The sequence below is a fragment of the Hipposideros armiger genome, unplaced genomic scaffold, assembly GCF_001890085.2.
Source record: "Hipposideros armiger isolate ML-2016 unplaced genomic scaffold, ASM189008v1 scaffold_504, whole genome shotgun sequence".
NCBI classification, from domain to species: domain Eukaryota; kingdom Metazoa; phylum Chordata; class Mammalia; order Chiroptera; family Hipposideridae; genus Hipposideros; species Hipposideros armiger.
The window spans coordinates 1,407,669-1,422,086 of NW_017731854.1; the positions used below are offsets into that span (position 1 = coordinate 1,407,669).

At 42.0% G+C, this 14,418-nt stretch overlaps 1 protein-coding gene across 2 annotated transcripts in view; it reads right to left on the reverse strand.

The window, feature by feature from the left end:
• The window catches only part of GABRB3 (gamma-aminobutyric acid type A receptor subunit beta3), a 219,629-nt gene that overhangs the window by 204,693 nt on the left and 518 nt on the right, over window positions 1-14,418 (reverse strand). Inside the window, exons 1-3 of one of the 2 annotated variants that reach the window (XM_019667755.1) lie at window positions 14,216-14,405; window positions 14,031-14,122; window positions 13,792-13,859 (exon numbers count right to left, since the gene is read on the reverse strand). In XM_019667755.1, coding sequence (XP_019523300.1) covers window positions 13,792-13,859; window positions 14,031-14,122; window positions 14,216-14,295 — 240 coding nt within the window. In that variant the 5' untranslated portion in view covers window positions 14,296-14,405. Of the gene's footprint in view, window positions 1-13,791; window positions 13,860-14,030; window positions 14,123-14,215; window positions 14,406-14,418 lie in introns of those variants that run through there. The other variant, XM_019667756.1, reaches the window with a different exon arrangement.

A 14,418-nucleotide genomic window follows, 5' to 3' on the forward strand; every position in this document is an offset into this window, starting at 1 on the left:
TGAGTGAACGGGCAGGGACTATAAGTTGATATTTATCCCAGAAATAGTGTCCAGGAATATGTGATCAAGGAAGATGGTTGCAAAAAGTATTCAACACTTAGGGAACAACGCAGGCAAGGGAAGAGCTCGATGTGTCCATTTTTACAGAAACTTTCTTTTTCCCATAGAAGACTAGCGGAAAGAACCTCACGGAGACAGTGAATGTGGGTGTGGGAAAAGCCAGGCTACAGAGCACAGATAGCAAGAGCAATTCCAGACAGGGGGAGAAACATCTTCGTGTGACAAAGATGTGGGGCTGGGCCCCCCTACATTCTGCCAGGACAGGCGAAGGGAGCCCATGTGCTCAGTCTTCAGAGGGAAACAAAATCTGAGTTCAGCAACCACCAGGAAAGATGGGAAGTGAAAATGGATGCCTTGAGGAGAGAGAATGTTCTGGGTGGTGAAGACAATGAAGATTAAATAATAAAGTTATTTCCTGGGAGAATTTCTGTAGTCAGAGACCATTTTCTCACAGTGAGTAGGCTTGCTTGTGGCAGTTTGACCAACCTCTTTGTGAAGGAAGGCAAAAGCGAAACATAACCATAATATGGAAGGGTCTCCTTTTCACAATGTGACTGTACAGAACATTCCTCACATGAAAAATTTCCTGGACTTGACACAGTGCTAAAAACCATGGACTCTAACATAAAGTCCCGTGTTATCTGTAAAAATCATCTACACACACAGTGTGTTTTGCTGTTCACCTAACCATTCTCCTTCCTGCTTCCTGCTTTCCTCCCTCCATCACACCTGTATGGAAGCATCTGGTAAGTTTTGCAGCTCTGGAAACACCTGGGGAGTCAGCACAAGTCACTTGCAGTTTGTAAGACCTCTGAGAGACTCTGAACCTGAGGTGGCTGTCACCGGGAAGACGGCAGGCTCCATTCAGGGACTCAAATGCCCCTAGTGGGTCCACACTCATTGAGGATAAGTGTAAGAAAAGCAGAAGTAAACAATTTAGTATTTTTGCATAGTACAAACTGGTATATATCTGCTTTTTAATTAAACATTGTGAAATATCGAAGTACCTCAAGTATTTAAAGGATCAAAACTCCTGTTTCTTATAACAATTTTATCATTTTTTGCTATTTTAATCCCCCTCCCCCCCAGCTCCCTTAAGTCTTTTCCATGCCTTCTAGTCTTATTAACTTTCCTCCCAAACTGCTTTTCGGGCACCAGTAATGGTTGAGTACAGCTCCCAGCTCCTTCTCTTCCTTCGTCCCACCATCACTGCAGCTGGCCCACCTGTGTCTGCCACAAGTGGACCTCATTCATTCTTCTCACATTCCTTCACCCACCCACCCGTTTGCTCTCTCACTTCGGACTCAAGTCAAGCATCCTGTCTTCCTGAGTTTCTGCAGTAACTTTATGTGGCCCTGAGGGCTCATCAGCATTTCAAGTCGGAAGTAACGTAGGCAAAGTTTGGACAGTGCACTAAATTGGAGAAACATAGAAAAGCCCAGGCTGTCATCACTTTGATTTATGATGTGGGCACTTCGTTTGCTTACGAAAACAGTTATACACTAGTGAAGCCACCTCTTAAATCCAAAGTATTTAGAATGAAAGAGACAGCATAAGATATGCTAGTCAGCCCAGAGCAGTTGGACTGAAAGACAGCACAAGAGTAATTATTAAGTGATAGTAGTTACTTTGAGAATTAAAAAGGAAAAAGCTCATTGCTCTGCCACTTTCCAACTCATTCCAGCATTGACCTACAGATGCAAGGTGTTTTGATAAGCCTGGAATTTAAAAATCTATACATATCAAACTGAGAAACATGATCACTCTTACATGTGGAATCTAAAGAACAAAATGAATGAACAAACAAAACAGAAATAGACTCATAGATACCGATGGGAGGGGTTGAGGGGCTGGGTGAAAAAGATGAAGGGATTAGGAAGTACAAATTGCTGGTTACAAAACAGTCATGGGGATGTAAAGTACAGCACAGGGAATAAAGTCAATAATATTGTAATAATTATATATGGTGTCAGGTGGATACCAGACTATTTGGAGGAATCACTGCATAAATTATATAAATGTCTAACCACTATGCTGTATATCTGAAACTAATTTGAAATAATAGTGAATGTCAACTGTAACTGAAAAAATAAATAACTTAAAAAATCTATACATATAGCCTATATTGGACTAACCTGTCAGAATAAGCATCAGATAAGTATAGCCCTTCACTTGGAAGCATCAAACTAGTGTTTTGCCATCTGTGTTCCCCAAACCAGTTCCTACATTGCACTTCTCTACCATCTCAACAGGCTCCACTGTCCGTATCTTAGGATTCTACCATGTTTCCTTTTCCATTTCAGGATTTTGTTGTGGTTGTTGTTTTTTTGTGATTTCCACTGAAATGTAGGTAGTCACACCAAAAATCTCCACAGAAGTGTGATCTAGAAATGCTCACACTGATCTGATAATAGACACAGAACCGGGTCCAGTAATAAGTGAGACTGATCTTTGAGCCCTTCCTCTGGGTAAGTGACAATTTCTATTAATATTGCAGCATAAGCAGATTCTGATTTTTCTGTTTGCACATTATTGCATAATCAAGTTCAGTCTTGGGCAAAGGTTGGCATGTCAGGAAATCGTATGTCAATTAATAGATGCATGCTTTCCCATCAGCCTTTGTTCAACAAATTCATTCTGCTTTCCTCAGAAGGATGTTAGAGAAGAAAAGAGGATTTTCCTTAATTGTTTGAGAAACTGAGAGACATGATTCAAAGGAGCAAAATTATTGGACCAAACTGGCACTTGAGGTGTCCAAATTTTGAATTCAAAACCCCAGAAAGATAAATGGAGCAAGAAACAGGCAAGTGAAACCCTCCCTTCTTAGGCAAGTGAAGCCCTCATTTCTTATCTCGTAAGGGAAACAAATGTCATTCAGGTGGGCAACTGACAGATGACGAAGGACATCTGCCCCTTTCTTTGAATTTTCCTCCATAACATCAGATTCTCTGCCCATCCAATGATCCTCAAAGTTGGCTGTGCCCTTGGTATGCTTACTCAATCACACTTGGGACAAAGCGTCTCCCCTTTGAAGAACATATATGGGGGGCTACCATTATAGACAAATTGTTTCTTGCAAAGTGCTAAATTAAGAAATTACTTACTCTTTTGAGACTGTGCTATAAATTTCCCTAACCAGATATTACTATCCATTATTAACAGGATTTCACCTACAGTGGAAAAACATGAGCTAAACACTTTGAAAATTGTTAATATTAATTTTTTTGGTCATTGATGACATCCAAGTTTGAGTCACAATATACATGTTGATCTATTTAATCCTAAATAGGTACTTTCCTAATTAAGAATTGGCACATCCACATTTTTCCTCTTCCAGAATAATATTAAACAATTTTACATATTTCAGTCTGTAATCTCTAGTACAGACAAGCCCAAGTCTTCAGCCCAATATCCACACAGGTTTATGGACTCAGATTTTACGTGTAAGAAATTTGTTTTAAATAACACTAGGACTCAAGAAAGACATAGAACATGGAAAAACTATTTTCTGTAGAGATGCTGCAATATGGAAATTCTACATTACAGGTCTAAGCTTACAATTATTTTCATTAAATCCCGGTTTATCTTCCTAAACTGGCTGAATGTAACAGTACAGATGATTGTGACTAAACCCATGCCCTCTTCCTCCTGGACTGGATTATGAACTCAAACAATATAAAAATTATGTTACTGAGATACCACAAAGGATTAAAAAATGGTGCATGAATTAAACTTATGCAGAATTTTTTTAAAATCCAAATATAGACAATTTGGTACCCAGTAGCATTAATTGCCATTTCCAGACTGAGTTATTTTTCTCAGGTGATAATGCAAAGGCTATGCTTTGAATACAATAGAAGCATGTCAACAGTCCCCTAGAGTTTTCCCTCATAAATTAATAATTCTAAATTCAGACCAAAAAAGTGAACACCACAATGTTTGAGACCTGAAAATGAATGAGTATGGATGCAGATTTTAAATCCCACCTGTTTATGCACAAAATGTCCTAGGCTCATAGCATACAGCCTAGGTAGCCTAAAAACATGGTTCCCGGGTTTCACACTGAGGACCATGGCATCTGAATGACTTGTCAAAGTCTGTACAAACCCTCTCCTGGGATCTGACAACCCACCATTTCCACCACAGAGGGCAATCCTGCAAGTTAGACTCCTATAGCCTCTAAAGGCAAAACAGCCGGATTATTGAGGAAATTACCTAGATAATTAAAATCTCAAACTTTGAGAGTTGCTTTTCAATCACAAAATTAAGCTAAGCTTTGAAGTCATGCAGTGTAATGTTGAATAAAGCATGACACGGGAGACAAAGATATGTAGATAGAGTTCCAGAATGAGAACCTTCTCTTTCAAACAGCTTTCTATGCTTCTAAATGCCAAAAACTAACAAACAAGCAAACAAACAAAACCTGTGACCCCTACAATCTATGAACATTCTTGAATTTCTCTACAGTTCTGGGTCCACTTTGATCTAATGGCCCATCATCACCAGCCCTTTACGATCCCTGAGCCAAGCCCAGACCCCCAGTGGGGCCTCAGCAGTGCTGCTTGAGCAAAATTGCCCTCTGACAATACTCCTGTGGCTTATGGGACAGCCCAGAAAATGCGCCTGCCCTCTGGGCTATTTCCACTAATGATTCATGAAGTCTCCATAGACCCATAGAGAATCAGTCAAAATTTTAGAGATGACTTACTAGAGGGGATTGTACATACATTTATCGCTAGAACCTTTCATCCAAAGAAAATCTTATTTTACATGTAAGTAGACATAACATATAAATTATATTACATATTAAGTTATATTACATATTCTACATGGTATCTGTAGAATCTCATCACACATAATATATATTGCAGATTCTAAAAATATCTGTGTACATGTCATAATATATTCAAATACAGAAGTCAACCCACCCTAGTGGGATGCAGTGTCAGGGTGCCACCTGCCCCCCCTGCTGTAACCCCAGGAAGTAATCTCCTTCCCAGACCACCTTCTACAAACACTGGTCAAACCCTACAGACTCAAAAAGCCATATTTTGTTCTCAAAACTCATCTACTGGGCCACACTGAAGATCATTCTGATTTAATGGGTTAGTCCCACATTCCCTAAACTGTTCAGAAAACTTTACGATGAAGTGTTAATAAAGTCCTCCATCCCACAAAGAAAAAAATCCCCAGTCAAACATATTTTTTAAGTATTAAATTCTTCACCCCTTTCATGAAGATTTACAAAATCATTAGCATATGAAAGGGCCTGACAATTCCTGCAGCAAAACAAACAAACAAACAAAAATCCTATTTTTTTTATATCTTTAACATTATTTCCAATGTTATTTGAGCAGAAACCAATTTGATTGTAGGGCACACAGGTACACATACATACAACGTTCTGCTAAGCAACAAATATTTTAGCCTGTACCACAAGTAATGATGCTCTTACAGGAGATTTTGGTGCTGAGGACCAAAACACAGGAAAGGTCAAGAAATGATAACTCATTCATTGGCATGAATACACCTTTATACCAATGAGTTACCTGCAGAATGTTTAACAAGTATAAAAAGGAATATAGCACATTCTATTCAGGTCCTCATACACGCAAACATTTATTCCCAGCCTTTTTCTAGTATCTTTGGAAATACATCCATGGTGGGAAACTTTGCTTGGAGAGCACTTAGCTATATCAACCCTGGCAATAACTCTAACACCACACTAGGGTTCTTGGTCTATAGTTTTGGAACCACTAGTGTAGGCCATAGGAATGACACTGCTTTGCAGAATTCAGATTTTTTTTCTGTGACAAGTTCACAGGAATCTTCATATGTAAAGCTAAGGTTATTTTATGTGCTAGTCAAACACCCAAATGAGGAAATCTCTTCAATCAAACAAATAGAAGGTTCAGCTTTACCACAGGGGTCATTTGCTACCCAAACACATTTAACAAATATTTACCAAGCATATTCTACATGACAGGCACTGAGCCCAGTGGCCATTGTAGTCTATTTCAGCCTACTATATGCTCTCAGATGGGTATTTAGAGTCAGCATGATTAGAAAAAAAATCAATGATATTACAATAAATTACCCAAATTGTTGTTTCTTTTAAAGCAATTTTTGGTTTGCATAGAATCTCTCTCTCTCCCTCTCCCTCTCTCTCTCTCTCTCTCTCTCTCTCTCTCTCTCTCTCTCTCTCTTACACACACACCATGTGATGGTGGGTGACTCACAAAACTTCTTCCTTCTACTCATTAAAGTTACCAATTGTAAAATCCCATTCAAAATATTAAATTGTAAAAGAATAGTGATGTGATGTTGAACCAAGTACAATATTTTATACATGTGTATCAAACACAATCAGGGTTATATAGCTTTAAACTAGTAGATTCTGTTATCCTTTAAGGTTAATTCAAAATAAAACAAATGTATTTCATGTTATGAATCATAGCATGTAGATTAGCAAATATTTTACACAAAAGGAAATTTTTCATTGTAGAAATGGGTTAAAATATGATGCTATTTTAGTCAATAGAATCCATATCCTGTTTCGGATCAAATGGAAAAGCACAAATTAGGGAATTTGAAGAGTTGCCCTATATTTATATATTATATTTATTCCTAGTCATCTGAAATGTTTATTCCATGCATGCTAAGGTTTTTGTTAGTTATATTAATGTTTCTGTGTGATGCTTAAGTTCAATGGGGAAATGCAAAGAGGGATACAAGGGTCATTGCTTCCAAATGGCTTCTATTTCTTGATGTGACCTCCCGGTAACCAAGGAAAAAGGGAGCTCTCCATGGGCTAGCTCTCGGTCATGAACTGATGGTACTGAGCACATTACTAGGAAATGAAACCCATCTTAGTCCTGGTCTTCCAAATGTTGCAGCTATCTTCATAACTGGCATCAATGACCCGGAAGTAAACTGTGCTGGAAAGCTAGCAAACAAAGGAAAACCACTGCAGCTCAGGGCACTGCTGAGTGGTCACCGGAAAGGGAGAGCACAGCCCAATGAACCCTTGTGTGAAAACAGCAACCTATGTTCCCTGTCATATAGAGAAAAAGCTCAACCAACAAATCCTGTAGAAGCAGACACAAAACTCTGAGTGTAGAACGGCCCCCATGATTGGTGTTGGGGACACTTGCACTAACCCCTAGTGCACTCGTAGCCACTGCAGTCCTCACTCCCTGCTTTGAAACCAGCCTGGAAGCTCTTCAGTGAAGGGGTAACTGCTGTGGAGTGCTTGACAGCTGATGGCAGTATACTGGGTACAATTATAAAAAATCTGGTCAAATGAAGACCTCTAACGTAAAAATTGTATATGCCACATTTAGCCTTTTAAAGGTTCTTCTTGGGCCAGCCGAGTGGCATGTTGGTTAAGACCTGGCTTGGGACACCAGCTCTGAGCAGCAGGGCCACCAGTTCGGATCCCACATGAGGGCCATTGACGCTGTGCCCTCTACAGCTAAGATGGTGAACAACAGCTCGACCTGGAGCTGGGCTGCCACGAGTCGCCGGTGACGACATAGGCTGCAGTGAGGCTGCCGTAAGCTACCGTGAGTGGCTGGCAGCCAACGTGAGCTGCCAAGAGCCGCCAGGAGTGGCTGTCCAGTTGCCAGCAGCTGATCCGCCTCACCTGGAAAGAGCGCAATGATAATACCAACATGGGCCAGTGAAGCGACGTCCTCCACAACTAGACTGAAGAACAAAAGGACAGCAACTTGTCTGTTCCCCTTCCCCAATTCCCCAACGCTGTTCCCCTCCCCCAATCCCCTAATAAAATCTTTAAAAGAAAAGGTTCTTCTTGGTCATGAGCCCAAATCCTGGGTCATAAAACATTTTGTTGGAAATCTACATATCTATTTATTTGTGCACTTATATATTTATCCATTCATTCATCTTTCATTCTCATATTTTCTTTCAACAAAATAATAGGTGCCTCTCAAGTTATTAAGTGTCAGGCACTATGCAAGGAATGGTCATAGACACGGCTCTGCTCAGGGAGAGAAATGGCGGAGAAGGACTTCAGCAAACCAACACAGCCCAATCATCTTTAACGCTGATGAGTGTCCTCAGGGGAGGCTAAGAATTCATGGAAAAGTGGAATGGGAGGGCCTACTTCAGATGGCGATGGAGGTCATGGAAGAAGGGAATCCCCTGGGAACCCCTAAGAGAACCTTTTTTGGCTGTGCTATAGCACAATGAGGCAGAAAGAACAGACACACAGGACCGAGTTTCAGCTTTGCCTTGTCGTGAGTCAGTGCTGTTCCCGATGCTGTTCTTTCGTCTGAAAAGTGGAGATGAGGTCCACACCTTGGTAGGTCCTTCTCCATGTCCATCTTCAGGTGTGATGACCCACCATGACAAAATACCTGAAGCATTTCATAAACTGCAAAATGGCATAAAACTGTTGGTCACCATGCCCCTAAGTTACACCTCAACATGTATTACGAAATAATGTTAAGAGATTCCAGATGGTCTGTAAGCTTCACAATGCATGCACAACACAGAACCCACACAAAAAAGGACTATGTTTCCAATGGACAGGAACGACAGCTATCACAGACTTCAGACTGTGCATAATCAAACGCTGAACCCATAGGGCTTTACTTAGAAAAATCGAGAAGGTTTTTAGACTTAAATAAGCAGATGGCACCATCGATTCAAACCGAATACTGACTCCTATGTGCAACACACCATGTGACCCTTGAACCTAGCAGTGACTCAAGTAGGTGGCTCACCACAGGACAGTGTGTAAGATCCATCTTCTAGGAGATGTAGCAGCCTAAGCTTTACAACCTCCCCGAGGGGAAAGACAAAAAGCATTCTCTTTGCACTCTCCATGCCATTCCTTCTAATATTAAATACAAACCTCCCTTCATAAAGAGCATATTATGGAAGGTATTATTCTCATCCATCTCTGAAGTTCATTATCTGCTTTCTTATCAGTGCCCCAGCATTGATGTATGATCATAACTTATGCATGAAACATGCTGCCAGCGAAAAGTAATGTGCTCAATAACCAGTTTTACCCCTGGCCGCGGGAACCTGGAGCACACTCTGTGGACTGTACCCCTGGAGTGCCGTCCACATAAGCAGTTTTCCAAGCCCAACTGGGTCACGGAGACACTTTTTCGTCCTGCTGAGTCATTCCCCAGCTTACTTTGTAATATGAGCATTAGCACATTTCCAGCCTTTAACATGATAACAGCAACCCATATGCGAACTCTGAATATGGCCCCTGCCTCTCTTTAAGAAACCAGCTAAGGAGAGCTTTCTAACACACGTTTGTGTGGCTGTGATTATGTGGGCGTCTTTCCCGTGGTTTTCTCTGCATTGCTGAGCGATCTGTGGTATTCCCTGGAATCAAATCTGTGGGCCTGCCACAAGGCATCTGGGGAGCCTGGGGCCCAATGACTGAGGGGTAAGTGACTTGCCTAAGGCTACATGCTCCCATAGACTTGGAACTAGAGCCGGGAACTCCCAAAGCCATTAGCTCTTGTCAGCTAGCTAGGAATACTCCAGGGGTTGAGCTCCTCCCAGAGAACCTAGCAGGGTGCTAGAAGCCAATGGCAAAGCAACCTCTAGACTCTGAAAAGTGGCAGGGGGGTGGAAGGTGGGGGGTGGGGAGGGGGGGGTCGATTAGCATAAGTGTGGTCAAAAAAGGTCTAAAACCTGAATTCTCCAGACCCTTGACCCCAGCAGACTCTAGCCAAGATCACCCTTCTCTCTTCCCCACTCTTCTGAAAAGGGGAAAGACAAAGTTGTAGTACGTGTGTGTGGTTTTGTGCACCAGTAGGACTGTATCCATTTTTAAGTGATGCTGCTCCAAAGCTGCTTCTTGAGATGTGCTAAAACCATGTTCTTATGTACCGTACTTATTTTACACCTAGGCATTTTAAAAAATGGATTTTGTAAGTAGAAAATGAAACAAATGAGAAAGGAATACCATCAAATTAGCATAATGGACACATGCAATGCACATCTCCTAATAACTAAGGATACATGTTATAGGAACTCATATCTAAAAAAAAGACAATAATTTATGTGTATATGCATGAAGTCAGAAAAAAATAATCCTGTAGTGAAATTTTCATTAAGATTGAGTTAATTTTAATGTTCTAGATAAGTATAAAGGAACGACAAAGTGCAAGTTAAATCACAGAAATTAGTATTACTATTTGTAGAGTTTGAAACTAGTTTTATTTGTATTTTCAAAACTTTAGTCAATTAAATAAAAATTAAGTATGTGTAGTTTATGCTTTGAATTAACAAATCAAACAATGGCCTATTTTAATAATTCAAATTAAAAAATTCTTATGGCTACTTTAAAATACTGTTTTTATGTTTTATATATTTTAAAGAATTGTAGAACTGCTTTAGTCTCTTTCAGTAAAAATAGCATTTTTAAATTGAATTTTTTTATATTATATTTTTAACATTTCTTATGTTTCCTATATTTTCAATAGTTTCCCTCCATTTAGTTATCTCTCCATTTATCTATTTAACACATTTATTATACACTAGGACAAGTGTTTAGCACCAGAATTATAACACATGCATATAAAAATTTTCCAGTAGACAGTAGAGATACACCTGTTTCACGTAAACTTATTTCAAACATTAGATTTTATTACCCTAAATATATGTTTTCAAATATATATCTATGGAAAACTGAGAAGAAACTTGAAAAGAAGGACCTTTCATAATCATTTACCCTCAATTTCTTTAAAATTTCACTCTTCTACCTCAATATTACTCCTCTATCTAAATTTACATTTTGGCCAAAATATTCATCTTAAACCACATCTCAAATCATGTCAATCATCTGCTTAAAAACATTTACAGTCTCCTTATTTTTTGAAAATTAACATCTGAAGTCCTTGGCATAACAAAGTGGCCTCGGTGAACAGGGGGGTCTGTCCTACTCTTCCAGTTTCGTCTTTTGAGCCTCCCCTTCACCATCTCCAATCCCGTTTAACTGTCCATCCACATCTTTGCCATTTTCTTCCCCAACCCAGAGCATTCCCACCATCTATGCCAGTCACAAGTCAGTCACAGTTCTATTCCCCGTACTCACCCAACTGAAATAAAACTTATTTCATGAAGATGTCCATGTCGGAAGTAATCTCAGAATCTCAGTCTCTCTCTCTCTCTCTCTCTCTCTCTCTCTCTCCTCTCTCCCCTCCTCCTCTTCCACCCCCCTTTCTTCCCTCCTTCCTTCCCTCTCTCTTCTGCGTGCTCCTTCCTTTTGTTCCTCTAATGGAACTTACCCCATCCTAATTTTTGGTTACAATGATTTGACATATCTCTTCCACTAGCTACAACACCCTTAAATCAAGACCATTTCTTATTGAGTTTCATAGCCTAACAACATTTAGTTTTGTGCGACTAGAAAAGTGAGCAAGGGAGTTCATTAGTTTCTTGTTTTTAAACATGATTGAGTGATGACTCTAAACTTATGCTCACATATTCTGTTTTCTTTCCCTAAAAAATACAGGGAAAATATCATAATAGGTCACATGTCATAGCTATGCTCATGAGCGAATATGTTAAGGGAAATCAGATTGGACCAATCCACTTATAGAAGAGATTTCAAATGCTAGTCAGTCACATCTGCAATGACCATTGATCTCCCATCTTAACAATCCCCAATTTTTGTTTACAATAAATTCATGTTTAGAGAGCCACAAAAATTACCATTATGAGAATGCAAAAAACATGCATATGAGCATATTATGGCTGCATTATGCATAACTCTTGATTTTGGGATATGCACTTGAATTAAAGATTATTCAATATAATGGCTTGCATCTTCAATTTGTCTTTTTATTATTGGGGCCAAAGAAAATTGGGACACCTCAATTCATAATGCATGAATTCGGCAACTACTGATGAACTTTTTAAAGGTACCAGGTATCCACATGATCTATCCTGCTGGATAACTTAAGCTTAAAAATTAACTCAGAGAAAATGTGCAATGGTCTGCGGCAATACCACATTGTGTACAGAGTTCTTAAAACACCACATCAATAAATTTTCTTTTATCTGACATCCAATATAATAATTTTAACACAATAATCCCCTAAATATCCAATGATTTTCCATGTAAAATTGTCTTCTCTAGAGAATGTGAAGTCTCCAATTGAGAAAAATCACAGATTACAGAGAGTAGATCCTACATGTATAACTTATTCCCTTAAGGTCATAAAACATACCTTCTGGACAGAATTATTTTTACAAATTACAAAAAAGTAAACTATATGTAATGTTAATTTTAATGTAACTTATGCAAAGTCATATTCCTCCTGTGTGTCTTGCTAACACTTTTGTTATTATAATGCATTGTATATAAATGTCCTAAGTGAAAAGAAAGGTATAATTTATTTTCAAATCACACGTTATAATTTTTAAAATATTTAGGTTCAGAGTAAAAAATTGATAAAAAATAGTTTTGTGTGCTCAAAGATTTCTTCTTACAAAACCCACAGTAGGTTATATTTTTAAATATATCTTGCTAAACACTCTATTTAAATAATAGTTTTAGTGTGTTGGTAAATGTCCGTATTTCTATAATTTACTGCATGTTTCTCGAAATACCGTCCACAAGTTTTAAATGCAGAGACCCCAGGGTTCCACTGCACACCAGCTGGGGCACAGTCACCTGGAGTGAGAACCGGGGAGTATTCGTTTAAAAACGAGTTTGCTCATGTGACTGTGACGTACACCAGACAACAACCTACCTGAAACCATGCCTCATTATATTTTCAATATTATATGTTCGAAAGGAAAGTTGCCAAATAATTTCTTTACAAAAATATTGTTTCCAAACGCTCATTCTTACAATTTCCAAAGTGTCCACTTAACAGAAAATTAAACCTGTCTCCAAATCACACGGTATTCCAATTCGGTTAACAAATGAAGGGGGTCATTTTTCTCTGTATCCCCTGTCGTCCTGAGCAAAAGCCGTGACACCCACATCGCACATTGGGACAGGGACGTCCTCCTTCCACAGGTCAGAATATTGAATCCCATCAACATCCACACAGTCCTAAGCGACACTGGGCTTACTAGCCCTGGAGTCCGGCACAGCGGCCCCTTCCGAGAGCCCGCCTGCGGCGCAGGCCCGCAAGTCTCCGAGCCGCCCGGCCCGCCAGCACCTCGGACAGCGACTGGGGGAGCGGGGCTACGGGTTTCACCGCCTACCAGCCGGCCCTGCAAAAGGCCGCCGAAACCAAGGAAACTGACCCGCCATGCCCTGAAATACACAGACCACCGCCCTCGTCCTGTCCAGCTGCCAGCATCTCTTTCAAAAAGACAACAAAGGAACCTTAGAGACCTCTTACCTAGACTATGAGCCACCCCCACAGCTCACCTCTCTCCCGGGCTCCCCAGCGCCTGTTGCTAAGGAGGCGGACGGCACTTGGGAAGCCTCGGGGCCAGGTGACAGAGCGCTGGAGAAGGGTGGAGTACCAGGCCGAGCGTTAAGGCCAGGCCAGGACCCTTTCCTTCCGCAGGAAGGGTGCGTCCTCTGCACGGCCGCGACGCCCACGACGCCCCCCGCACGCGCCCGGCGGGTGCAGGGAGCCGCGCGAGCGGGAGGCCGGCGCCCCGGAGCGCCGCTCGGCGGGCAGAGAAGGCCTCTGGCCCAGCACTGTGGACGTTGTGGGCCCGGAGAGCCGGGCAGGGGTCGGGGACAGCCCTGGAGAGGGCGGCACTCACCATGTTGACTTCGGAAACCATGTCTATGCTGGCGAGGTCGATGTTCATCCCCACGCAGACAGGGGGACCTGCGGGAAGCGCACGACACGGTGATCAGCCGGGCTCCGCATGGCGTGCGGGTGGCTCTGAGGGTGCGGGGCGCAGAAGTGCCCCCCACCCGCTCGCCGCCTCCCTCCGCCACTCAGGCCACCAGCACCGAGGGTCGCGCTTCCCGCAGCGGGCGCGCACACCCCACTTACCCCCGAAGTCCGGTCTTAGGCGGATGTCGTAGCCTTTCAACAGCTTGTCCACCGTCTCCTTCACAAAGGACATGTTCCCGGGGTCGTTCACGCTGGGGGAGGGGACAGGGGCACAGAGAGCTGGGTCAGGCGGCGGCTTGCCCGCCAGCGCCCGCGCGCTTCCCGTCACCCCACCGCGACCCTACCTCTGGGCGCAGCACACCACCGCCACCAGCACTGGGGCCGAGAAGAAGCCGAAAAGCCTTCCTCCCGCAAAGCCCCACATCCCTCCGCCGCGCCCCGGCACCGGGGAGGGGGCGCCCCGCCGCCGTCGCGACCCGCAGCCGGGGCTGCTCCTGCTGCTGCCGCCGCGGCGCTGGCCCCGAGCGGAGGAGGGCGCAGGGGGAGG